Here is a 26,970-nt window from a genome sequence, read left to right as displayed (position 1 = left end):
TTCCAGCATCATATTGAGCACTTCATAACTATTATCTTATTTATTGCCCATAACAAGCCTGATATTGTTTCCATTTTTCAAACGAGAAAGCGGCGGCTCAGCAAGGTTAAGGAAGCTGCCCTAGGAGGCCCCAGGTCTGGAGTCTGTCCCACTCCCCAACTTTCACGCTCACCCCACCCCCATGCCTTTGCATGTGCCAAGTGCCCGAAGAGGACACAGGGCTCAGGGCTCAGGATCCAGGACACAGGACTCAGGGCTCAGGGCTCAGGACACAGGACACAGGGCTCAGGGCTCAGGGCTCAGGACTCAGGACACAGGGCTCAGGGTTTCGGACTCAGGGCTCAGGACTCAGGACACAGGGCTCAGGACACAGGACTCAGGACACAGGACTCAGAGCTCAGGGCTCAGGGTTCAGGACTCAGGACTCAGGACTCAGGACCCAGGACACAGGACTCAGGACTCAGGGCTCAGGACCCAGGACTCAGGGCTCAGGGCTCAAGGCTCAGGACACAGGGCTCAGGGCTCAAGACCCAGGACTAGGGCTCAGGACACAGGGCTCAGGGCTCAGGGCTCAGGACTCAGGACACAGGGCTCAGGACACAGGACTCAGGACACAGGACTCAGAGCTCAGGGCTCAGGGTTCAGGACTCAGGACTCAGGACTCAGGACCCAGGACACAGGACTCAGGACTCAGGGCTCAGGACCCAGGACTCAGGGCTCAGGGCTCAAGGCTCAGGACACAGGGCTCAGGGCTCAAGACCCAGGACTAGGGCTCAGGACACAGGGCTCAGGGCTCAGGACACAGGGCTCAGGGCTCAGGACACAGGGCTCAGGGCTCAGGACACAGGGCTCAGGACTCAGGACTCAGGACCCAGGACTCAGGGCTCAGGGCTCAGGACCCAGGACTCAGGACACAGGACACAGGGCTCAGGGCTCAGGGCTCAGGTCTCAGGACACAGGGCTCAGGACTCAGGACCCAGGACTCAGGGCTCAGGACACAGGGCTCAGGGCTCAGGGATCAGGACACAGGACACAGGGCTCAGGACACAGGACACAGGGTTCAGGGTTCAGGGCTCAGGGCTTAGGACCCAGGACTCAGGGCTCAGGACACAGGACACAGGGCTCAGGACACAGGGTTCAGGGCTCAGGGCTCAGGGCTTAGGGCTCAGGGCTCAGGGCTCAGGACACAGGACACAGGGCTCAGGGCTCAGGACACAGGGTTCAGGACTCAGGACACAGGACTCAGAACTCAAGACTCAGGGCTCAGGACCCAGGGTTCAGGACACAGGGCTCAGGACTCAGGACTCAGGACACAGGGTTCAGGGCTCAGGGCTTAGGGCTCAGGGCTCAGGGCTCAGGACACAGGACACAGGGCTCAGGGCTCAGGACACAGGGTTCAGGGCTCAGGACACAGGACTCAGAGCTCAGGACTCAGGGTTCAGGACCCAGGGCTCAGGACACAGGGCTCAGGACTCAGGGCTCAGGACTCAGGGCTCAGGGCTCAGGGCTCAGGGCTCAGGACTCAGGACACAGGGCTCAGGGCTCAGGACACAGGGTTCAGGGCTCAGGGCTCAGGGCTTAGGCTCAGGGCTCAGGACTCAGGACACAGGGCTCAGGGCTCAGGACACAGGGTTCAGGACTTAGGGCTCAGGGATTAGGGCTCAGGGCTCAGGGCTCAGGGCTCAGGACTCAGGGTTCAGGGCTCAGGTCTCAGGGCTCGGGACCCAGGACTCAGGGCTCAGGGCTCAAGAGTTCAGGACACAGTCTCCACATCAGTTGGGGCGGGTCCTAGGCAGCATCCTTAGAAGCCACCCTTCCCTCTGTGACACCTCCTACCCTCCCAGCTCCCGGTACGCACATGTTTATCGATCCTTTTATGCATGTAATGTAAATGGACACTTAATAATTTAGTGGAGTTAACAGTGCTGAAATATTAACAGGCTTTTTCTCTTTTAATTAGCTGCTCAGAGAATGGCGGCCGGGGGTTTGGGAGGAGAATTTCCCAGGCAGGCGCTGGGCCTGCTCGGCCTGGGCCTCCTGCCAGGAGTGAGGCTCCAGCCTCTCCTGTGGCCCACAGGCCACCAAGCATGGGCCTCTGGGGGAAATCGCCCTGCCCTCCTGCACCCTCAGCAGTGGGGTCTTCCTGCCCTTTGTGCAGTCCAGATGTCGACAGAGCTGCCTGAAGCCTGTTCTCTGTCCCCTGCCAGACAGGAGTGGGCCAGGGAACTTCCCAGGAGCCCCGGGAGTCCAGGGGAGGCTCAGACCTGATTGAAACAGCCCCACGGGCCTCGCCCATGCAGGTCGCTGCAGCAGCGGACAGCAGACTTTCGGCCTCTGGTCGTTCTCTTTTAGGCAGTCAGACCCACAGCCAGGTCCTTTCCCTTCCTGCCTTCCCCGCCTTCCGAGGGCACACACAATCGCCCTTTAATTTGCCATTGATTTATTGATTTGTTCTCTACCATTTCCTGAGCACCTATTACATGAAATCTCCTGCCCTCGGCATTAGGACACAGAGCCACAGAACCTGTGCCCTCCCCTGCCGCAGACCACGCTAACATCTGCGCAGCGCTACAAGCCTTTTTTTTTTTTTTTTTTTTAACTAATCAAACCAAAGCCATATTCAGCTGGCCTCCCTTTTGACTGCAAAAAAGAAAAAATGAAATCTGTCCCCAACCTGAGTACATGTATCTCTGACCTCTGGGCACAAGGGCGCTGTCACTGAGCGTGGCAAGCAGCCACAGATGAAAGGCTGTGCACGGGCTGCCACCCCATCACCACGACAGAGGATAACAACAAGCTCTGCCTGTGTCGTCAGATGCCCGGCCTGCTCCTGTGTGCAGAGCGGGTGGCTGCAGAGCCTGAAGCTTCTGGAAGAGGCCGGCACTCCTCTTCAGCCCCGCTATGCTGAAAGTGGTGGGCCATGCCCACAGCCTGGCCTGGGGGTGGGGGGAACACGGGTATGGAGGGCACGGGGAGGCTGGCAGGATCTGCAGAGTCTGTGGGTCACCACGAGTCTAAACCGCACACCTGCTTCCGGAGCGCTGGGATGTCTAGACAGACCCCCAGGAAAACCTCTAAATGAGGGCTGGTAGGTCCCCTGAGGGAAACTATACAGGGCCTTGCTCTCTGGTAGGTGGCAGGACACCAGGATCAACACTCTGGATGAGGGAGACAAAGGCACTCTCGGCTGGACAGGGAGGACACTCATGGAGGCCAGAGCAGAAAGGCCCCACCCCAGGGCGCTGCTGGATGGAAGGGGTACCTGCAAAGCCGAGGGGGCCGCCGGGCGCGGGCAGGTGGAGGAGGCTCCTCCTACTTAAGGGCCAGGGGAACTCAGGCTAGGTGTTCGACCTCTGTAGCTTCCGACCTTCCTCTGCAAAATGGGGACGAGGCTGCACGGCAGGCTCTGCTGGGGCGACCGCGAGGCCGTTGTCAGAATTGAACCAGGCGCGGCAGGTCGGTGCAGGACACATGAGGAGCGCCCCCCAGGAGCATGACAGTTCTAGTTCCATGCCCGGGACCCCTTGGGAACCTGCTCCAAAGTCCTACAAGAGGACAACGTGAACGCAAACGAAGTCTGCTGGGGAGGGACACCCACGGTGTGCAGTCCCAGGAGAAAGCACTGGATGACGGTGGGACAGAGAGGCCACCACTCACCAGGGCAGAGAGTGGCTCCCGGGAACCCAGGACCTGAACCCAAGGATGTGGGGCCCATGGACAGGGTCACACCCGCCAGCCAGCCCAACCAGCCCCTCCCATCACTGTGTGGTCTCTGGACAGATGTAAATCTGAACCAGTAAAAATACATTAAAAGGACAGAATCCATGGCGGCTGGGCCATGACTGAACCAAGCCCGCAGGAGGAGCAGACCTGGAGGAGATGAGCCCTAGCACAGGTGCTCCTTCAGGCAGACAGCCATTGCTGCGTGACCTGGGCAGATCATTTAGCCCCCTCGTCTGCAGCCTCAGTCTCCTGGCTGTCATCCCTATTGGGCGCACGCGGCCTAGCCTCCTCCACAGGTAGAGGGTGGAATAGCCAGACTCAAACCTCAGGGCGCATCTGCCCCAGAAGGTCCACCAGGTCCAAAAGGAGCCCAACAGCCCCGTGAGTGATGTCCCTACAACCCCTCCACCCCTGAGTGCACAGCCTGGGCCAGTCCTGGGCCAGGGAATGAAGGAGCCCCTGAAGTTCCTGAACCCAAATCCAGCAGGGCAAAGCGATAAAACACAGTTCTATTTAAGCCTCACGGAGTTGATGCCCAAGCCAGAGTCCCAGGTCAGGCCTCGATGAGGAGACGATGTGGTCAAAGCACTGGACTGGGGCTAAGATGGGCATGTGGGGACCTCAAGCCCTCAGATAAGAATGAGATGGCGTCAATGTTCACAGCATCTCAATTCACAATAGCTAAGCTATGGAACCAACCTAGGTGCCCTTCAACAGATGAGTTGATAAAGATAAAGAAAATGTGGTACATATACACAATGGAATATCACTCAGCCTTAAAGAAGACTGAAATTATGGCATTTGCAAGTAAATGGATGGAACTGGAGACTATCATGCTAAGTGAAACAAGCCAAACCCAAATAACCAAAGGCCAAATGTTCTTTCTGATACATAGATACTGACTCACAATAGGCAGTGGGGAGAGGGATAGAACAGGGGAGGTGTGGGGAGAAGGGAGGGGGATGGGAATGGATAAAACTGGAATAAATCAGACTTAACTTTCCTGTGTTCATATGTGAATGCACGACCAGTGTAATTCCACATCGTGTACAATCACAAGAATGGGAAGTTGTATGATATGTCAAAATACACTCAGCTGTCAGGTAGAACTCAAAAGAACAAATAAAAAATGGTGGCAGGTGGGTGGGAGTCCTTTCTACATGGTGGAGGCTCCACTCCAGCTCTTGACTTGACTAAACCCCATTCCTCCATATACAGTGGAGGCCAATAATGTTAGGCTCACCAGGTCCTCTTAGGTGAGAGAACACGTTAGAAAGTGTCCCATAAGCCATCAAGTTCTGCACAGATCAGGTCTCCTCATCAGGTGCTGAACAACCCAAGTGTGGCTTCAGGAAGTGAAAACCAGAAATTGAAGTGCACACCACGCTCCCCTGAAACCAGTGCAAATACGTTAAAATGCTCCAGGCCACTGTGGCTGGGCCGTGTGCAAAGCCCGCTCACACTTCCGGTAGCACCACCCAGCATAGCGAAATGAGAACCGGAAAACCGCTCCCACCCCTCGACCTATCTGGCAACCTTACTTCGGGGAACAGGCCCAAGGACAGAAATATTTTAAAAGGAAAAAATCCTTCACATAAGGACATCCGGGACCGAGCCATTTAAAAGAAAGGGAAATCAACACCCACCCAGACGCCAGCAGCGGAGAAATGGTGGCTCAAACTGGGGCACTTCAGTGGAAGGGATGCCCCATGGCCATTAAAGTGACAGGCTCAAGGGCCGGTCAATAGCGGAGAGCGTTCAGGTGCTGAGGTCAGTCGCGAAAGCGGAACTGACCACCGTTTACTGCTATGCACAGATACATGGGCAGGCCTGGCAGAACCGAGTGAACGGGGAACATTTGATGGCCATGCTGCTCTTTTCTCCTGTGAAGTTGTTTAAGTGGATAATAATAACAATATCAACCCTGAAAGCAAAATCAATCTTGCAGACGGGGACTTCGACCCAGGACCGAAGAGGACGGGAGGGACAGCATTTCACAGGAGTCTCCCCCGCCCCAGGTGAGTATGGGTTCCTGAGTCCAGCAGCAGCTCCTGGGAAGCCCCGCACCCAGCCGCGGGGTGGGACTGGGGGCCTGCCACCAGACTGCCAGAACCTTCTCGAGGCTGCCTCTGCATATGGAGTCACACGGTTCCTGCAGGCCAGGCCTTCGACCCAACCCAGGGGCAGCAGGAGGGTTAGTGCTGAGGTTTCAAAACCAGGGAGCAGAAAGGTAAGGCCCTGATCAGCCTCATGCTCCCCTCTATCCGTTGACCTTTGGCAACCAGCCTTTCCTGCCCCCCAGCACCCTGAGAGCTACCCCACCCCCACATGCCAGCCGTCAGCTAGAAATCCGGGACCCACTCACCATGTCCTCTCCCCCACACCCCTGGCCCGATCTTCCAGCAAGTTCTGTCAGCTTCACTCGCCTTCAGGACTGAACCCGAGTCCACCTGCTGCAAGGCCACCCAGTCTTGGTCACCTCCTTTGGCTCCTGGAAGTCTACCCTGCTTCTTCCCTGGTCTGGTGCAGCCTGCTTGGCACAAGCAGAGGGATTCCTTAACAACGCCAAGTCTAGTCCCTCCTCTTCTCTGCTCAAAACCTTGCTGTGGCTCCCACCTCACTTGGAGTCAAAGCCAACACTTCATAAATAGCCTGTCCTGCCCTCTGCCATCTGCTCCCGGCCACTCCAACCAGACTGTTTTCTTTGGCCTCCTTCAAGCCAGCCAAGCCTACCTCAGGACCTTTGCACCTGAAGCTCTCCTGCCTGGATGGCTTTTTCCCACCTCTCCACAGCTTGTCCCCTCCTTTCTTTCTTCTCTCTTCTGAGGGGCCTTCTCTTGACCTCCCCACTTCAGATAGCACACCTGTCCCCACCTCAGTTTTTCTCAATCCCTCCTCTGCTCTGGGTGTCCATAACGCTCAAGAATGCCCAATGTATTAGTCTCTTTTCATTCTGTGTCCGTTATTGAGACACCCCGAGGAGGGAGAGCGTGTTAAATCCTGGAAAGAGATGAGCAACCTTTTTTTTTTTTTTTTTTTTTTTTTTTTTGCCAACAATCAATTCAGGAACTTTGGGAGTATATTTTCTTTTAGCATCAGGTGTATTTATAAATCGGGAGATGTTATCCCTGCCTTCCTGCTTACATACTCTATATTTTTTCCTCCCTTACTGAAGGGTTTCTCTCCTTTGTTGGGGTCAACATCTCGAAATCCAGGAGGTCGGGGAGAAAAGTGAAGGGCTTGGGGCTGGGAGGCCCATGGGATCGGAGATCAATCAGATCCAGGGACAGCAAAGTCGTGGCCATTCGGAGGCTCCTGGGGCAGAGGACTCTGGAGGAGGGAGGCTTTGGGCCAGGAGGAGGGCGCTGCCTCTGGGGAGGTGAGCAGGATCTGGAGCACACAGGGAGGTGGGCAGCAGTCAAAGGTGGTGAAGACGCGGCTACGTCCTCCAGAGCGGGCAGGACGCACTCTGGTTAGAAATTTCCCAGAGGAACCGGAGGAGAGCTGGCTGTCTTCCACCCCTCCTCCTGGCCGGAGCCTGGGTCTCAGTCTCCTTCCCGCGTTCTCCCCATATTGTGTCACTTGCCTACACAAAGGGCCTCCCGTGCCACTCCCCTGGTGGCAGCCTCTGTGACAGCAGAGACAGCGAGGCTTCCCGAGCCCTGGCCGTAGCGGCATAGCAGGGCCTCCTCCCGCAGACCACTGAGGCCTGCGTGCAGGCCCCGGCTGAGGCTGGGTTCCCACCCGCACCAGAGCCCTCTGAGGAAGGGCCACCATTAGCCCTGTCCCCTGGGTGGGGAAACTGAGGCACAGGCCCATGCCTGCCCAGGACCACGCAGCCAGCGTGTGCCGGGGCGGACCTGGAACTCAGATCTGTTTCAGAGGCTCTGCCCTGCCCTGGGCCCCCGCCTCCCTGGCCCCGACCTGAGCCACAATAATGACGAAGCTCTGACTTTGATATATTTAGTTAATGTGATTCCGAAATTAGACCTGGTGGTGTCGTGGAGCCTGGCAAGTCATGTGCACAGCTGACCTCAGAGCTGCCAGCCGCTGACACCTCGGCGTGAACCTCTCCGGTTACTTCCCTCCCTGGGGGCGCTGACGGGGAGGGGAGGGAGCAGGGAGGCCTGGGGGTGAGGGCTGAGCAGGACCCCAGAGTCCTCCTCTCTGGTTGCCATGGCACCAGCTCTGCGAGACCTGGGCCCTGTGGTTGGGGGGACATCATGGGGCCAGAGGATACCACGGCAGAGATACCAGCCGTGGGACTCTCCATCATCAGGGGGCCCCCCAGGAAGAAGCCACTGTGGGAAGGAAGTGGGGAGAACTAAGCAGAGAGGAGGGGGAGGACGGCCATGGGGGAGGGAAGCACCAACAGAAAACGGAGGCAGAGGAGGCCGGGATCCCGCAGAGGCGGCATCGGCAGCACTAGCCCCGTGCCCAGAAAACATTAGGCACTTCATAAGTGCCATCCAGAGCAGCCTTGTTGTGGGGGTTCCACAAAGGGCTTGCTGGAGAGAACCCCCTGTTTGCTGGCACCGGCACCAGGAACGAGCCAGAGCCAGGACCCGGGAAGAGGCGCCTAGGCTTCTCAAAGGTGCCCCCTCCCCTCTGAGCCGGGGAGCCCTGTGCCCGCCGGACAGCCAGGCCGGGCTTCAGGAGAGGAGGCACCCCATCCCTCGGCCCAGCTGGGGCCCGTCGCCCTGGGCCCAGCCCGCCCCCACCCTGGCACAGGCACAGCGGGTGAGCGCACGCCTGGCACAGGCCCCGGTGCCCGGGAGAGAGGCTCCGAGCCGGTGGCTTTGTGTTCTGTGAAAACCAAATCCACAACTGAGCTCTCCAGCCAAGCAGAGCCTGCTGGGAAGGCTGGCAGGCCTCCCTTCAGCCCCCCACCCTCCTCACCCCCCAGGAGCCACGGAACACCAGCTGCCACCCTGGCTGGCACCGAGGGCCGAGGGGACGGGCCCGAGCCCAGCTCTGGCCACGCCAGGGTTTGCCCTCCCACCCTGACCCCCTTCCTGCCTAGAATAAATTGGAATACAAATCAGAGGGAGACGCTTTCCTCTGTTTGAACAAATTGCTATGGATTCCTCCTGTCTCAGGTCAGGGCTCGCGATGGGGGATATTTTCACTTGCCGACTGCTAATAGACTCAGGAGAAGCTGCTGGATCGATCGAGGCCGGGAAAATTAGCCAGGAGCTCCAGGCCAGTCTCGGCCTGCCCCTGCCCCCCACTTCAGGTCTCCCGAAGGGGTGGAGGGCAGCCACCCCCAGGCTGGACAGAAGCACTGGACGGATGGACTGACCACCCAGGGAGCTGGATGCCTGTGCCCCCCGCCCCTGCCCGGGAATTAAGGAGCCAGCAACCAGGAGCTGGTTGGAGGGGCAGTGGGATAAAGGTGACCTAGAGAAGCCCCCGAAGACATCTACGGCGCACACACGTGGGTAACACCTCCATGCATGCACACACCTACTGCACACGTATACCCACTGTATTTACATGTGCATGAAATAAAAGTGCACTTGTACAGGCTAGAGAGGACACGGGGAAGATTCCAGGTTCCATCAAGGTACTGGGCGAGAGCAGTTTATGTCATGCCAAGGGTCTACGCGCGCGCGCGCACACACACACACACACACACACACACACACACACCTGGCAGAGTGAGGGAAAGGAGCAGCCCTGCTCCCTGGGCTCCCAGAAAGCTGGGGAGTGGGCCAGAAATGGGGTGCAGGGGCTCCAGGCACACCAGGCTCCCTTAGTAGCGAGTTCCCTCTGGCCTCACCCAAGGTCACTGTGCCGGGGGCAATGCCGGAGGAGCTGAGGGCAAGCAGGATGGGGTGGCGTGTGCTGGCTGCAGTCTCTGAACACCCTGGAAGGAGAGGGAACTGCGCTGTCAGGGGAAAGCCTCTCACAGCCCCTGCCTGCTCCCATGCCCGCCTCGCACGCACCCCCTCATCAATTAGCACCAGATCTGGCCTAGGAGATAGACACCAGGAGGAGGCTGTATTCGACAGCAGGCAGGGCAGCGCCACCAGCTTGGTGGCCCCTTTGTATCTGACCCCTGGTTTCCAAAAACTGAGCAGAGAGAACCAGGTGACTTCTGAGCCCATTACCTCCAACCTCGGAGTCATATTCCAAGCTGAGCCCCGACTTGCTGTGTGGCTTGAAGATTTCTCTTTTGGCAAATGATTAGATTTGCTCAAAGATTTCCCTACCCCACCCCGCTCTGTACTCTGTGTCTGTGGTTCTAGATGATCTCTCTTGCTCTCTAGAACATTCTCTCAGCATTGAGAACAGTGCTTGGCACATAGGAGATGCTCAGTAAACACCAAACTAATTAATCTCAGGTTCCAGTTAGTAGAGAAGAGACAGAAATACTCAAAAGGATGAATGTAGCCAGATGCACGCACGCCTGTAATCACAGTGGTTTGGGAGGCTGAGGCAGGAGGATCTTGACTCAAAACCAGCCTCAGCAGCTTAGCAAGGCCCTGAGCAACTCAGCAAGACCCTGTGGCTCAGTGGGTAAGTACCCCTGGGTTCAATCCTTGGTTCCAAATAAACAAACGGATGAAGGTGCTACTCTAAGATAGACCCACAGGCTCATGACATTTAGAGGTGCAGTCATGGTGGGGGGTGGGGCAAGGCTTGGTTCCTGGGGAGGGAGAAACAAAGTGCAGTTGACCTTATTACTCACCTTTACCCAGCCCAACCCTCCCACCCAGGCTCCTGTGGAGAGGAGGGGCGTCTCCTAGGGCCAGAGATTGTCCCCGCCTCTACCCTCGCTGTGAACTCAGCAAGGTGGGCAACAGGCGATCGTGCCTCTCGTGGCAATGCCCAGAGGACCCTTCAGAGTGTTGGTTTGTCCTCATTGATCCCCAGTCTTGTCTTCTGCCACTATGAGGCCCTCTCAATCCTTCAGAGAGATCCTGACTTCTATCAGGAAAGTCTTGGGGAAATCGACACGCGGGGGATCTGGTCACAGGAAGTAAATGAGCAGCTTACAGGTCTGGTGGCCACAGGGGAGAGTTTTCAGCTTGAAATTCGGGTCAACACATGCAACCCAGAAGACAAGACCAAAGAACAAAGAGCTCAGCAAGGCAGCCCAGGCTGCAGCGGGGCTTCAGAGGCTCAGAGGCAGCTGCTTCAGAGGCAGCTGGGGCTGTCGGTGCCCCTCCCCGAGCCCCTCAGGGCCGCCGGCCCATCTCCCACTGCTAAGGGCCGTCTCTGGCCACTAGAGCTTTAGACCTATGTGTGCAGAGGGTTAGGGGGCTCGGCAAGTAACTCCCAGGAAGAGCCTTTGACACCTGGCAGGTGGGAGTGGGCATATCACTGCCTCCACCCCTCGCCCGCTGTGGGATGCCACCAAAGTGCGTGCTTCAGGGTCCCACGCTCCCCACGGGGACATGGCAGTAACTGGCTTCCCTGTCTCACTTCCTGTTCCTCCACCGCACTTTCTGGATCTCTCTCCTAAATAAACCCCTGTCCTCCCCTCCCCATCTCAGGGTCTGCTTCTGAGACAGAGTCCAAGTGCATTTTGAGAGTCCCTGGGGTGCACCGGTCAATCTCACACAGCCACAGATCATAGCCACTGACACCTAATGACCCCACATTCACATGCCTGTCACACACCCTGCGGTGGCCCCACCCCGCAGCCAACACTCCCCTGGAAACCTCTGTGCCTGAATCCTGCCATCCAAGATCAACTCATCAGATCAACAGCCTGGGGCCCTGGGGGAGGGCCACTGGGCAACCTGCTGGAGAGGCACGTGCTTCTGCCGGCTGACCTGGGCCAGGGTTCCTCCCGTGGCCTTCTCTGCATCGACCGCGTGGCCTTCCAGAAAGAGGAGAAGCCAGGCCTTGCTACAGCACGGGACTCCAGCTTGCCCTGGGTGCCAACGCGTTTGGGTAGAAGGTACACTGACCTTCCTAAGGTCCCCCTGCATTTTAGTAGAACACTAGACCCAAACCCCAAAAGACAAGGCCACTAGGATTCAGCTTCCTCCCCACCTTACCCTCCCAGTATCCCTTTCATAGCTGGGGGAGGTGTCTTCACCAAGATGGAGAGAGTCTCAGGGTCAAGGAGATATTTCAGTTCTGCTCAGGGGCCTCAGCTCCTGAATCTTTTTGATAAGAGGTATGTTATAGCAAGTTGAAATAAGGTTAGACACTGAGAAGAACTTCCCAAAAGGAAGGATCGGAGACACTGAGCAAACAGGAGTAGAGCTACAGGGTCCTGCTGAAAGGCAGGAAGATGAACTAGATCACCTGTCCAACACTCTGGGGCTCCCAGCTTCCAGCACAGCTTCTTGGTTTCTATCCCCAAAGTCCTGCTTTCCCGGTCCACAGGGCGCTGCTGCTGCTGGGACTGCAGGAGGCACTGGCCACAGGGGAGAGGCGCCATCAGCGGAGCCTAATGCCACTTAGTGAGATCGCAGTGGGGCGCAGGGAGAGCAGGGTGGGAACCACTGGCTGACAGGCAGCTGAGGGGAACTCGGTGGACGTCTGGGTGACCACAAGCACAAGCAAGGCACTTCCCCATTCCGGGACTCGGTCCCCCAGGGTAACGAGCAGGGCAATCTGCTCACTACCTGCCACATCCATCCTCTCCTTCCTATGGAACCTCAGCATTAGCCAGGCACGGTGGCACATGCCTGCGATCCAGTGACTCAGAGGCCAAGGCAGGAGGATCACAAGTTCAAGGCCAGCCTCAGCAACTTAGCAAGACTGTCTCAAAAAATAAAATGGGCTGGGAATGTGACTCAGCAGTAAAGCACCGCTGGGTTCGAGCTCCAGTACAAAACAAAAACAGTCCCCAATACCCCATATTTTCTTAGGCAAGAATGTGCCCATATAAAAGTCTGTTTAGCCAGGCACAGTGGCACATGCCTGCAATCCCAGCTCTCCGGAGGCTGAGACAGGAGGGTCATGAGTTAGTGAGACCCTGTCTCAAAAAAAGGGGGGGTTAGGGCGGAGCTGGGGGTGTAAATCAGTCCACAAATCCCTATGTTCAATCCATAAAACAATCAATCAATAAAAATATAAATATAAACAAATAAATTTCTCGTTTTCCCTTACAGTCAAGAATGGCCATTCTGTAAGCAGAAGTCACTGGAGGAGGCTTCTGAAGAACGCTCTTTAAAGGAAACCAACTCATCCAGTAATGCCCACCCTTTTAAAATGTTCCTCCCTTCTTCCTGCCTGGAATGTGTCATGATGGCTGAGCCCCAGAAGCCCTTTGGTGACCTTAAGAAAAAATGCTGTAGGGCAAGATTTGCCAAACTTTGCCACACATTGGAATCACCTGGGGATTTTTTTTTTCTTCATACATATTTGCTTGAGGTACATTGCATTGCTACTGTGCGTTGCAGCTCTGAAATCTCCATTTTATCCTTAACCAGACAGGAAAGAGAATAAACAAAAGGGCAACATTTCAAAAAGGCAACAGATTTTACCTATTAAAAGATCAATGCAGCCGGGCACCGTGGTGCACTCCTATGATCCCAGTGGCTCAGGAGGCTGAGACAAGAGGATCATGAGTTCAAAGGCAGCCTCCTCAACTTAAGGAGGCCCTAAGCAACTCGGCAAGACCCTGTCTCTAAATAAAATATAAAAAAGGACTGGGGATCTGTCTCAGTGGTTAATCACCCCTGGGCTCAATCCCCAGAGCGCGCGCATGCGCGCGCGCGCGCGCGCGCACACACACACACACACACACACACACACACACACATCAGGCGCAACAGCACACACCTATAATCCCAGGTCCTCAGGAGGCTGAGGCAGGAGGGTCACAAGCTCTAGGCTAGTCCTGGCATTTAGCAAGATCCTGTCTCAAAATTTTAAAAAAGGACTAGGGAGGTAGCTCAGTGGTAGATCTCCTCTGGGTTCAACCCCCAGTTTCATAAATAAATAAAAAAATAAAAATCTCTGGAGCCACATGCTGGGGCGGTGTCCCCCAATCCATCCAGGTTCGGGATGGAAGTCCCGTGACTCAAAGCAGGGAGAAGGGCTTGCCTCCTGAGCTCCTGGCCTGGGGCTGCCGGTTAACACCATCAGGGTCGAAAGTCTCTCCACTCAGAGTTTAAACAATCATAAGTGAGATTGTTTTAAAGACCCCAGGGTCCTGATGAGCTTGGTTGGAATCTACACTTGAGCAGTGACCTGGAAAACCCAGACAGGCCCTCCGATGGCCCCAGGGAGGGAGACGCGTGCGCGGGCCTGAGTCATCTCAGCGCTTGGCCTGCCCCAGCTGTGCCCCAGCACCAACAGCAGAGCGCTCCTCCACAGCTGCCTCGATGCCACCTGCAGTCCCTGAATCAGAAGGCCGGGGCGCGGGCTGGCTGTGCTGTTGGCAAAGCTCCCCAGGTGGTCTGACAGATGCCAGGACCACTCGGCACAGCTGCCCAACCTCCAGAAAATCAAAGTCTCTCTGCCGAGTTTCTGGGACTGGAAAGAAAGCAGGAAAAGAGCCTGGGGTGGGGGCCTCTCCAAAGCCGGCCAAGCCGGGGCCCCGGCAGGAGCTGGGGCATCTGCCATCCTGGCCCCAGGCCGGCCACGTCGCCCAAGAGCACAGCGGCCGGCCTGCTCCTGTGCACCACCCACTCCCAGGGCTCCCTGCCATCTGCTGCCACCTCCTCTGCTCTCGAGAAACAGAGTCCCCACGATTTACCTCCGAGTTTTCGAAGTGCTATCTGTCGCTCGCAGGCTTCTCCCAAGGGGTGGGCGTGCCTGAAGCAGATTTCTGGAGAGGGAAACCGAGGCTCTGAGAGGGGAGGCCCCTGGGCACCCAGCAGCTAGCTGCCCCCAGGCCTCAAACCAAGCCTGCCTGCTGAGTCCAGTCAGCTGTCCTCAGGCCCTGGCTACGCACGGCCACAGCATCGGGACTGGTTGGAAGTGCAGCGGGTCCCAGACCCCTGAACCTGAATCTGCATTTTCACAAGATCAAGGGGATTCCTGCCCACCATGGGAAAGTGTGGGAACCCCGCCTGCTCTGACGTCCCCCTCCTGTCCTGTCCTCTCTGACCATCTCCTGTCCCCTCCCTCTGACAGCCCTTCCTCCCATGGACTCCACCCTCACTTCAGGGTCTCTTTTCTGGTCTCCTCTTTCCGCTCAATGCTGCTTACTCTGTCTCCTCCCACCCCTAAATGTTAGCGCACCCCAGGGCTCTGGCCTCAGCTCCGTCCTCCCCACTCCCCTTCCCTGGCAATTTCATTGCACCCCACGGTTTCAGCCCCCATCATTGGGTGGCCATGACTCCGGATGTGTGAATCCACTTCATCTGTCTCCTGAGCACCGACACCCACGTCCCCCTGACCTGCCAATGCGCCCCGACATTCCAGGGCCACAGTCCCACGTATGAAACTTGTCATTAAAACTATGTCCAGAGGTCTCGCTAAGCTCCCGGCTCTGTGCTCAGGGCTCCCCGGATGCTCAGGCGGCAGGCGGGGCACTCTGACAGGAGAAGCCGCGGCCGGGAAAGCGGATGTGACCTCGCAGGCCCTCACGGCTGCTGTGGGGCGGAGTCGCCAGAAGTCCAGGCTCCTATCTGCACCACTGCCCCAACACCCATCAGACTTCTGGTGGCTCTTGTTCTACCCTTTACCACTTGTGCACCAGGTCCCCGGCTCCGAAGCTCACCAGAGCTCTTTCCCACACACGTCTGGGGCGTCGTGATTGCTCAGTCTCCTTTCTCAACTATTGCAACAGCTTCTAACTGGCTCCCTTTCCTCACCCTCTTCAGTCTCTTCTCTATGTGGCAGCTGGAGGGACTCTACGACAAAAGTGTTCACTTATGTCCCTCTTTGGCTCAAGACCTTCCCAGGGCACCCATCTCACTTACAATAAAACCCAAAGTTCTTACATAGCCTTGGAGGATTCAGACATCTTGGCCTTGCTACTTCTTTGACCCGCCTCCTAATCCTCACCCCCTCGCTCTTTTGCTTCAACCACTTTGGCCCCCTCACTATCACTCAAACAGGTCAGGCATGCTCCTACCCCAGGGCCTTTGCATCAGCTACTCTCCTACTGGAACATACTTCCTGCAGACATCCACGAGGTTTCCCCCTTGGCATCTTTGGGCCCCTGCTTTGATGGCACCTCTCTCGGGGAGGCCACCAACCACGGATTACAAATTTGAACCACAGTCCATCACTCCTTTGTTCAAAGCACTCATCACCATAAGACACATATTCTTATTCCTTGGCATGAGACCTGCCTGTCTCCCCTCAGCTGGGACACAAACACCAAGAGAGCAAAGATTGGCCTTTCTCACTAGATCTCTCAAATGCCTTAAAGAACAACTGTAGTTCTTATACCCATTCCCCTTGCCCATTCACCACCACTACCCTGGGTCAAGCTCATGCTCCGAACAGCCCCAAGGCCTACTGATCAGTCTCCCTGCACAGCCTTCTCCAACACACACCCGCAACCCCAAATATGGCTCACATGGATCATTTCCCTGCTGGAGACTCGCCTGGCAGCTCCTCCCAAACCCAGGATCCCAGGCCCTTCCCGCCAAGCGTGGCCTTTGCGGTCAGCAGCTCTGGGCTCAGGTCTGGGTCTGCCACTTGGACAAGTGACTCCATGTCTATGAGCCCCCAGCTTCCTCATCCATAAAATGAATGGCGAGCCAACCTCTTGAGAGGTTGTGGTGCAGACCAAAGAAGACCATGCACATTCACCACCTCTACCAGGTAGGAACTGGCTGTGGGATGATGGTGATGATGATGGTGATGGTGGTGGCGGTGGCAGTGGTGGTAATGGTGGTGGTAATGGTGATGGTGGTGATGGTGATGGTGGTGGTGATGGTGGTGATGGTGATGGTGGTGGTGATGGTGGTGATGGTGATGGTGGTGGTGATGGTGATGGTGGTGATGGTGGTGATGGTGATGGTGGTGGTGGGGGTGGTGGTGGTGATGGTGGTGATGGTGGTGATGGTGATGGTGGTGGTGGGGGTGATGGTGGTGATGGTGGTGATGGTGATGGTGGTGGTGGGGGTGGGGGTGGTGATGGTGGTGGTGATGGTGGTGATGGTGGTGATGGTGATGGTGGTGGTGATGGTGATGGTGGTGGTGGTGATGGTGGTGGTGATGGTGGTGATGGTGATGGTAGGGGTGGTGATGGTGGTGGTGGTGATGGTGGTGATGGTGATGGTGGTGGTGGGGGTGGTGGTGGTGATGGTGGTGATTGTGGTGGTGGTGGTAGTGGTGTTGGTGGTGATGGTGGTGGTGGTGGTGGTGGTGATGGTGATGGTGGGGGTGGTGATGGTGGTGGTGGTGATGGTGGTGGTGGTGATGGTGGTGGTGGTGGTGATGGTGGTGGTGATGGTGATGGTTTCCTTTCTTTTCCAATCTAACTGCCCTGATTCCATTTCAACTTGGGCTCTAGCCTGACTAGTGACCATCCTTCCACACACCCAGGGTCTTTAGCCTCCATGTAAGTGCCACAGCGTGCCCACCAGCTGGGGACATGCTCTGCACTCCTTACTTCAGTTTGTCAAGGCCTTGGAGGTGAACTCTTCATCTTTCTGGTTCCCACAGTCCTTATCTGCCCTTGCCACCTTAATTAATCAAGATCTTCCAGGGGCCACCATCTCTGGTGTGAGTGCCTTCCACTCGACTCATCTCAGCAGCCCTACCATGCCCAGAACTGGGTCTTGCTCAGGGGAGGGATGCAGTAAATGTGAATGAATGGTAAGTCAATGGCTTTCCTTACCCCTAAATCAGAGATCCAGTGGGATCAAGTCTTGGGGCCACTTCTTACCAATACCAATCTTTATCAGGTCACTTAAATTCTTTTTTCTTTCTTTTTTTCTTTCTTTTTTTTTTTTTTTTTTTTTTTTTTTTTTTTTTTGGTGGTACTTGAGATTGAACCTGTGGGTGCTTTAACACTGAGCTACACCTCTAGCCCTCTTGTTCATTTTGAGTCAGGGGCTTGCTAAGTTCTCAAAGCTGGCCCTGAACTTGCAATCCTCCTGCCTCAACTTCCCAAGTAGCTTAAATCACAAGCTTGAGCCACCATGCCCAATATGGTCACTTAAATTCTTGGAATCTTTGTTTCCTCACCTGTTGAATGGAGACAGTAGGATCCCCTGTGCTGACCGCTCAAAATGTCATGGAAATCAAAGGCAAAAGGCCAAGACAATGTTTGGTGAGGCCCACAGTACTCACACACCTGTAACGAATTATTATAGCCATTGAACACCAAAAGGTTCATTCCTCTTAGGACCAAAAGATGACCAAAAGAACCATCACCAAATGCCTGGTGGCATGCCAAGTGAGCTTTACTTTCTTAGATTTTTTTGTATTCTTCAATTGATTTGCAAAGAACACATGTTATTCATAGACTTAAGAAAAAGGAAGAATTAATTGTTTGATAAAAGAAAAAAAGATCATTCCTTGGAGCTAAGTGTGACTCTTGCCTCCCACATCAGCACTGAAATGCTACGGGGGCTCCTCACTAGCTGGTACCTTCAACCGCCTGACCCACACCTGCAAAGCAGGGTCTTCTGATACTGGGGACAAAGATGCAGAAACAGGCCACGCCTCAGGTTCATAAAGAGGCAGCTCTGCCAGGGCACAAGCCATCCTGTCCCCCAAGCACACCCAGCTTCACTGGGGCAGGTGCCTACCAAGCTGGGCTGAGCCCCAGCACAGACCTCTGTTTAGGCCTATGGAATACCTGGACCATAATGAGAATGCAGGAGTGTGACTCTGGTCATGGAAGGATGCCCTGGAACACTAGGGTTAATGTGTGGGAGCTGGGGGAAGGCATGGAGCTCTAGAGGGCCCTAAGGAATCGCCTTCAGCCCCAGACTGAGGGATTACAATAACTCTCATGCCTCTGATAGGGTGAGGCCCATAGGAGCCCGGGAAAGGCAGAGCAATGTAGTGGCCAAGCCCGCCCCCTGCTGGCCACATGTGGAGCAGCAGCGGCCGCCGCACAGGGCAGGGCCCCCTGGCAGCTACCTCTCCACCCACACCCACAACAGGGACCCACTCAGGCTCTGGAGTCCAGAGGCAGGTGGGGAATGTGGTGGGGCTCTTCCAGGCCTGGAAGGCCCAGGTTCCACTTCCAGGTCTCCCGCCCTCGCAGGGTGGGGCATCTCCACCCAGCCTTCTGAGCCCAGCAACAGGAGGTGAAAGTCAGGAGTGGGGTCAGGGTGCACGTTGCAGGGGAACTGCTCCACGTTCCGGTCTCTGTCTCTCTCCTCCTGGACCTTTCCCTGCCTCCTGGGCAGCGGGAGAAGCCAGGGCTGCTACCACTGCCCGGATTTCCACTCCCGCCCCCAGGTATTGATTTCCTGCATCATTCATTTGCCAGGCCTGGTGGCTGTGATTAGCTCCCTCCACTCTCCCTATGGAGCCCCCCGCCCGTTCCTCCATGTTCCAGCAAAGCAGAGCTAATACCAGGCTCTAAATGAGGCTTTGCCACCCTGGCCCCAGCAGCTCACAGCCAGGCCTGGCCAATTACACGTAGGCCCTTGGATATCCCCAGCGTGCCCCCTGCCTAATAAAATCCCCTCAAACCCACCTCCTCACCTAGAGCCCCTGCACCTCAGGGAGGCACGGATGCCCAGCCTGCCGTGTAGGAAGGGACATGCGCATGATCTTGAGCTTGTGGGGAGGTTCTCTGGCCTGAGGACCCCTCAGGCTGGCTCAGGGCCCACATCAACTTGGAAGGGGAGGGTGGATAATGCTAACAAAGCAAACAAAACAGCCTGGATTTGAAGGCACAAGGCTCTCTCCCTCAAGCAATGTCTGTCAGAACAGACAGACAGGGACCTTCTTCAGGACATTTAGAAACCCCCAGCCTTCTGCTGGCCCTAGTGAACCAGCTTTCTGATTTGCTGCCTTTTCTAGGGAAGAGTCAGATAGGGAGGCAGGGGGTAGAAAGTAGTGAAAGATCCCAAGTGTCCACACCCAGATGGATGCTGGGAATATAGCCCTGGGAGACTCACTTCCTGAAATTCCTGCACCACACTCCCCAGAGGAGGGGGAAAAAACCTGACTTGGTGATAATTCTGTGAGCTATGTTGCTCTTGTCAAATTATTCAACATCTGTCTTCATGTTCCCACAAAAATTAGCATAGGATAGTAGTTTCTGATGACACCTTTGGTGAAATATTTTGACTTCCACCAGTAAGTTGCAAACAACCTGTCTTAAGGATAATGTCAATTCCCACTCCTGCATATTAAATAATCCAGGGGTTTGTTGTATTTTTTGTAAGGGAGAGGAATCCCACCGACCTGCCCCTAGCTGGAAGTCTGCCTGCTACGAGGGGAGGAGAAGAAGCCAGAACAGAAAGGAGGTGTTCTTGACACTATCCACACACATACCTCCCATCACCTGGCTACTGTCTTTGCCCCAGAACGAGGCCTCTCAGGCCAGCTCAGTCCCCGGCCTGCCAGAAAGCAGATTACAGGATCCACCCCGGAGGACAACAAACTGGGCCAGTAGATTGGGAAGCGAGGAGGGAGGGGCACCAGCTCCAAATGGACCATCTGGTCCAGCACTCGGCTGCCGTAGCATCTGTGCCCCAAAGAAGAGTGAAGCCACCTGGCCACACTGAGAGTGCTTCCCCAGCTCTGTTGCAGACAGCAGACCTTGGAGCAGGTGGGTGGACCTCGGCAGGCACAGGGCTTAGGGTCTGGACACCTGCCTACCACCAGTGTCGCCAGAGAGACCCACGGCCCAGGCCAAATGCTGGTTTACCCCCACACTCTGCTTCACCTCCTCTCCAGAGTTTAGCCTCCTTATTAATCTGTCCTTTCCTCAGTCACATGGGCCTAGGGGCAGAAGGGCAGGGGTTGGGGCTCCCTCCCCAAGGTACACACTTTTCTCCTGTGCTTCCTCCCCACTGCCAAGGCGACACTGCACCTCCAGTTTCTTCTCTCTTCCAGGGCTGCCAGCCTAGGACTCTGGATCCTTAAGGAGAAACGCTCAACATGAGTCCCACCGTCCGGGGGGGAACCAAGCCCTGGAGAGACTCTTTGGGGAGAGAGAATTTCAAGAAGCATTTCTTCGATCCCCCCCAGTCATGGCCCCTCATTTATTCAACAAATGTCTGCGGAGCTCCCGCAGCGTGCGGGGCACCGCGCTGGACTGGAAGCAGTGATGGACGTGACCCACCATCTCTGGCCCGATATTCTCCCCTCACTCTTTCTAAAGCACTTCATTCGTTTTGGGGATAGAGACAAATTGGAGTGGGGCAGGAGAATGAACCCCAGCTCCCCATCGGCTTAGACCAGACCAGCGCTTCCCCTACACCCGGCTGGTGCCTCTCCATCACTGGGACCTCAGCAGTCTCTTTCTCCCGCTCCTGTTCCATCTTTTCCTCTCTCCATCTACCTAATAAAGACCTTCTGCCCTGCAGGGTCCCAGTGGGCCAGACTCCCCCAGAGCCACGTTCTCCGAGGAAAGGTGGGGAAAGCCTGGCTGGCTCCAGCACACAAGATCCTCTTTTTGATTTTTGCTGAGCAGCTGGGACCTGGGCACATAGAGGAGAGGAGAAAATAGAGAAAAGGAGACAGTAAACCGATGGCTGAATGCTGGCCCCAAAGTGCTCTGAAATAAGGGTCTATGGAGACCACTGCTCTTGCTCCCCAACCCCCACCGTTGGGGTATTGGTCGAGGCCCCAAAGAGTCTCCTCAAGTGCAGCCCTGGAGAAAGTTGGAGAAGCTGGAGGGAATGGAGGAGAACAATGGCCATGACATGGACTTGCCAGATCTGCCCAAGGGCACACAGAGCAGCACACAGGAAGGGTTCTCCAGCCCCCTTCTGAGTGCCTGGGTGTGAGCAGGAGGAAGCAATGGCCTCAGCAGCATCCTTCTTAGGGCACCTCAAAGATGGCAGTAGAGCTGCAGGGAATCTTTGGGAAGAAAGAGGAAAAAGGAACCCCTAGACCACGGGTGTCTTCCTCTATCCTAGGGAGGCCAAAGCCTCCAGGACCGGCTCACACCCAGCCTCCTCTGCACACCCAGCCTGTCCCAGCCCTGCACCCTTCCTCCTCCCTCCTGCCTTCCCTGGCCTGTGGGGGGGGGTGGCAGTAGGAAACACAAACTGATTAAGAATCAGAGTTTGGCCAGATGCCTGGCCAAGCCTCATCCAGGAATTAAGCCCAGGCCAGCTCTCTGTGGAGGGCCAAGATCATGCCATCTCCTGGACACCCTGAGGACACCCCTTTTTCTTGACAGGCACAGGCAGATGGAGCAGGGCCACTTCAGAAGGAAGTACTTAGCACCAGCACCTGAAGCATCCAGGGGACACTGCCCCTGCCACCCTACATAGGACAGGTCAAACTCCACCAAATCTAAACAGGAATAATTAGTCCTGCACCCCAGAAAAAGAGGAATTCTTGCCCCCAGCTGCACATCATTAAAAAGTGACCTACAAAGACCACCCTATAGTCAGAAGAAGGCAAGAAAGAGCCATGGGCTCTGGAAACGGACTTTCTGTGCTGTGGGGTCACAGCCCTGCTGGAGGGTTGAGCCTGGATGTCCCTGAAGAGATGATGCCTGAGCTTGGAGCCTTCCCCGGGAAACCCCACAATATGGAATGGAGCAGGGGTAACTAGAATCACCCTTGCTTCTCTGAGCGTGGCGTGGGGACGCTAGAGCAAAGCTGCGTGACAGGAGGCAGAGTTTGGACACGTAGCCGGATGGGTGCGTGCCGGGTTTGCGTTTCCTGGGGACGGTGGCTGAATGTGTCTCTGTGTGCTCGCAGGATGAAGGAAGGTGCGGCTGGCGTTTTGTTCCTGGGAACCAGACACAGGAACTGGCTCTGGAGAGGTCTGAGAAGGGATGCCGGGGTCGTAGACGCCGGAGCCAGGGGATGCCCGCATCCACTCAGACTGTAAGAACGAGTAGAAGGACGCGAAGCCGCAGCGATTGCGGGGAAGAAGGCGAGCCCGCCGCCCGGCCGCTGCGCTGGCAAGCAGCTCGCCCGCAAGCAGCGCGCAACTCCGGATCATGCATCGCTCGTTTCCACTTAGGAGGCCGAGCCTGGAGGGGATGAGGCTTTGGTGTAAGTCTCTGCCCCCGCCCTGTACTTGGGGTCTCTTTGGGTCTCCCGAGCCCTTTGGATTCTCTCAAAGGTTCGCAAGTCACTCCCGCCCCTAGCAGGGTTTGGGAAAGTGAGTACCTCCCCCCGGCATCCCCAGCTTCACGCCAGACCCTACGACCGGTCCCAGTGCTCCAAAGCAGCTAGCTCGGTCTCCTCGCGCTCAGGAGAGGGCGGGGACGCGGGCATCCACTCCAGAGTCCGAGCCTAGGTCTCCACCAAACCCCGGCAGCGCGCGCTTTGCGCCTCTTGCAAAGTTTCCGCGCGGGGCTCAGCCAGCGTGGAGTGGGACGCGGGCTCTTACCGTAGACTCCTTGTCCCCGACAGTGGAAGGGGATCAGCGCCAGAAGTAGAAGGCAGGTCACCTCCATCTTCACGGCCGGTGCTTCATCCCCGCGAGGCGGCGCAGCCCGAGAGGCGGCGGGGGGCGCATCCGCCGGGGCCCCGCGACGCCCCCTATGTCCCCCCCTTTCCCTGAGAGGCGACGGAGAGGGCGGCGACCAGGAGACTGAGGAGTAGGCGGTGGCGGCGGCGGCGACCCGGGTTTCTCCGGCGGGGCCGCTGCACTGATGGGGACGCAGGGGGCGCTGGCCCGGCCCCGGGTGCTTCGGCGCGCCCGGCGCAGCAGCCAGCGCCCCGGCCCAAGAAGCTCGGTCGCCGAGCCGCCCCGCGTCCCCAGGGCTGTCCGCTGAGGGTGCTGGGCGCCAAGGACCTCTCTGCTGCGGCGGCGGCGTTTGGCTCCAACAGGCCACCGACGACTGACAAACTTGTCGTTTCCCCGCCCAGGGGACGCCCCTCCGCGGAGCGGGGGCAGGGAGACCCGGGCTCCGCTGGCTTAATTCGCTGTCTCCAGTCCTGCACCCGGTGCTGAGAGCTCAGCGGCCCGACCTAAGGGAGCCAGGCTGCGCACCTGCCAGCTGCGGAGGAACCCCAGTCCTGGCCCTCTTGAGCGGGGTGGCAGCGCGGGCTGGGTTCGGCCACGGGCAGAGCGCCACGGTCCTCGGGTCCGCGAAGTTAGCCGAGCCGCCGAGGCACCCGAGGGAGGAATCGTGCCCCGGCGCCCCGCGGGAATCTGAAGAGCAATTCCAGGCAAGAGGGACCCCAGAAAGCGGGGAAGGGAGGAAAGTTTGAGTCGTTTGAAAAAATATTCGCGCTCTCGCCGAGGCCGGGGCTGCGGCGCGGACGCAGCTGGCCGCCTCCGCTCGCTGCGCTCCGCTCCCGCCGTCTGGCCGCGGCCGTGGCGCTCCCCGGCTCCGCGCTCTCGGGAGAGCGGGGCTGCGCCGCGCCCCAAGTTGATCGTCCCCGCCCCCGCCCGGCGGCCTCGGCCAGCGGGGGCCTTGATCGGGCGGGGCCGGGCCGGGCTGCGGGGCGCGGCGGCCGCTGGCTCCGGGCCGCGGGAGCGCTCCGCTCGCTCGGCAACTTGGGCTTCGCTGTGCTGCTTTTTCGCCCCTCGGAGCTTTTCATTCCGCGCTCCCCCCGCCTCCCTCCCTCCCTCCCTCCCTCCCTCCCGCTCTCTCCTCCCTCCTCCCCGCGTCTCCCCGTTCGGTCTCTCGCTCTCCCACCCTTTGTCGCTCGCTCTCCTGTTTGATTCCCCTCCAGTTAAAAAAAGGAGCCAATTAAAGGCAGCCCAGCTCGCCCGGCCCAGCCTCTGTCCAATTTCCTCGCCTCCCCCAGGACCAATTAGAGAAAACAAAACAGGGCTGGGGGAAGCAGGCTGCCTGCTCGCGCTCTCTCTCTCTCTCTCTCTCTCTCTCTCTCCCCACCCCCCCACTACCCCCGTCCTCCCCTCCCCTCCCCTCCCCCTCCCCCTTTCTCCCCTCCCTCGCTTCCCCCCAGCCCCCGGCAGGAAAATGTCAGAAAGCAGAAATGGATCCATCTATCCCGAGGACAGTGGCGGAGGGACCTGGGTTTCGGCGCGGGCTCTGCAGCCGCGCGCTCGCACACTCGCTCTTCGCCCGCCCTTGCACACCCAGACTGGCTGCCCAAGCCGGGTGCTGCGATCCCAGCACGCTCGCGGGCAAGCGCGGCCGCTCGCTCCGGGGACCCAAGCCAGCAGGACACTGCACACTTCACAAATGTTTTGCACTTTTGGGAGGCGGGAAGGAAACGGGGATCCGAGGGAAAGGCCGGGTTCCTGAGGCTCCTAGGGTCCTTCAGGCGCCAGAGCCGGCAGCCTGCTGAAGGTCTGCAGGACTGTCTGCCCGGCTCGGGAGTACCCTCCACCCTCGGCCGAGCCCTAGCCCCTTTCCAGGCCTCGGCGTCTCCCCGCGTCAGGAGCTGAGGCCGCTGCCAGAGCAGCTGGCGGAGCCGCGGGTGGAGAGGGCGCGCTTAGAGCTCCTGCCCTTGCCGCGGCCCACAGGTTGCCAACAGGTTTGCCCGCAGGACCCCTCTGCCGGAGCACCCCCGGCCACCGCCTGTTCTCAGTTCGCCCCTCTCCCCATCCTGCCTCCCCTTGGGACCGCAGGCGCCCCCAAGCGCCCCAGGGGCTCCCGCCCTTCCGGCAGCCAAGCCCGGGCCCCACTCCAGCCACCCGAGTCCGGCTCTCCGGGTCTCTGCTGCCTCAACCCGGCCCTCCCCAGGCAGCGGCGGGGAGAGCGCTCCTCCCAAACGCCCTCGGGGAGGGGCGTAGGTTGGCAAGACAGGCGGGCGGCCTTCCGGTGCCTCCGATCGCGGTCCCCCACCCCTGTCCTGCTAATCTCACCTGCTCCACCTGTCGCCGTTATTTATCTCGGCGTGTGCGCAGGGATTGTGTTAGAGCGGCCCGTGGGAGCGCAGACAACCGCAGCAGCTACAACGAACCGGGAGATTACAAACCCTTCTCCCCTCACCCCGTGGAACTGCTGGGTATCTCGACTGCGATGGTGATTCCACGACTCCATGCATTTGTCAAAACTCAAAGACCCGTATGCCAAAAAAGGGCTAATTCTTCTGCATGTAAATCAATGCATAAATTTTAAAATCTTAATAAGCCACTTCTTCCCCAGGTTCGTTCCTGCTGGGTTCCTTCTCCTCTGACCCTCCAGGGGAAAGGAGAAAGTGTGGGGTCATGACTTGTGGCATGGGAGGGGCGCCATCGGTTGACACCTCAGCTCCCCTTTCTCCATCTCAGGAAGTCCGAGAACATTTGAAGACACCCTACGCCCCCACTATCCCGGCTTATTGTGTCTCCTGTAGCCTCTCCCCTCCACCTCCTCTCCCTTTCCGTAGGTCAAAGGCTGAAGACGGGGGTCCAAAAAGAAAGTTAGTGCTGTTCACTCAGCGAAGGCCAGCGGAAGATTGTTGAATGAGTTCATGAATGATGTCCATCAAAGGCCAGAAACCACAGACCTAGGTTCCCCTCAATGTAACCATCCTTTCTTCTCTCCACCTCCCATTACCCCAAAGAGGGAAAAAATTCATTTTCTGCTACCCAGAGATAACAGCATGCGTCTTACCACCCACCTAGCCCATTCGTTCTGAAAAGGAAATGGCACCCACCAATTGAGGGAGTGATGAGGAATGGCTTCATTTATTATCCTCTTCCCACTCTTAGAAGGTTTCTAGAAATCCCCAGCTCCTCAGGGAAGCTCTTAGGGAGTGACCGCAGTGACTGGCTCTTCTGGCTTTGCCCATCCTGAGTTGAATGACTCTGCTGACTTTCTCTTAAGTTTGCCCTCTCTGAGCACAGCTGGCTTGGAGGAGGGGTCCAAGCTCAAGGCAGGCTGGGATTGAATGTTTGCTGTCGCTGATCCACTTGTGAATACTCTGCAGCTCATTGTGTGCAGTGTAACTACCTGACAGCCCCTTGGTGTCCTGCCTGCTGCTGCCCAGAGAGCCCTGTGTGGCACAATGGTGGGCAGCCACTGAGAGGGGAAGGCGCACTCCCGTGGGAGCTGGCAGCCCTGTGTTCCTGTCCTGACCTCTCTAGGCCTTGGCTTCCCCTGTCCTGCGGGAGTTAGGATTGCAATCTCCTGGAACGGTTGAGAGAATGGAGGGTAACCACAGCTGGCACCTTGCATCAGGCATGGTCCTGTGTATCAACTATTTAATCCTCATGACTCACCCAGCTGCTCAGTGGCCAGACTGGGCTTGGACCTAGGCGGCTTGGTTGGGTGACCCTGCTCTTTCCCACTGTTCTGTGTCCAAGAGACGTGGTGAGGGCCTAGGTTCTAGGAGCAGCCTCACGATTTCCTGCTCTCTTCCCACA

At 57.3% G+C, this 26,970-nt stretch overlaps 1 protein-coding gene across 2 annotated transcripts in view; it reads right to left on the bottom strand.

The window, feature by feature from the left end:
* Window positions 1-24,091, bottom strand: part of MDGA1 (MAM domain containing glycosylphosphatidylinositol anchor 1) — a 59,666-nt gene extending 35,575 nt beyond the window's left edge. For both annotated transcript variants that reach the window (XM_079148398.1, XM_079148399.1), the window contains exon 1: window positions 23,089-24,091. In XM_079148398.1, the coding sequence (XP_079004524.1) occupies window positions 23,089-23,155 (67 nt within the window). In that variant the 5' untranslated portion in view covers window positions 23,156-24,091. The remainder of the gene's footprint in view (window positions 1-23,088) is intronic.
* Window positions 24,092-26,970: the final 2,879 nt, after the last annotated feature.

Source organism: Sciurus vulgaris, assembly GCF_902686455.1.
Source record: "Sciurus vulgaris genome assembly, chromosome: 7".
In the NCBI taxonomy this organism is placed as follows: Eukaryota; Metazoa; Chordata; class Mammalia; order Rodentia; family Sciuridae; genus Sciurus; species Sciurus vulgaris.
Note: the sequence above shows the minus strand (reverse complement) of the source record. Positions and strands in the feature narration are given on the sequence as shown.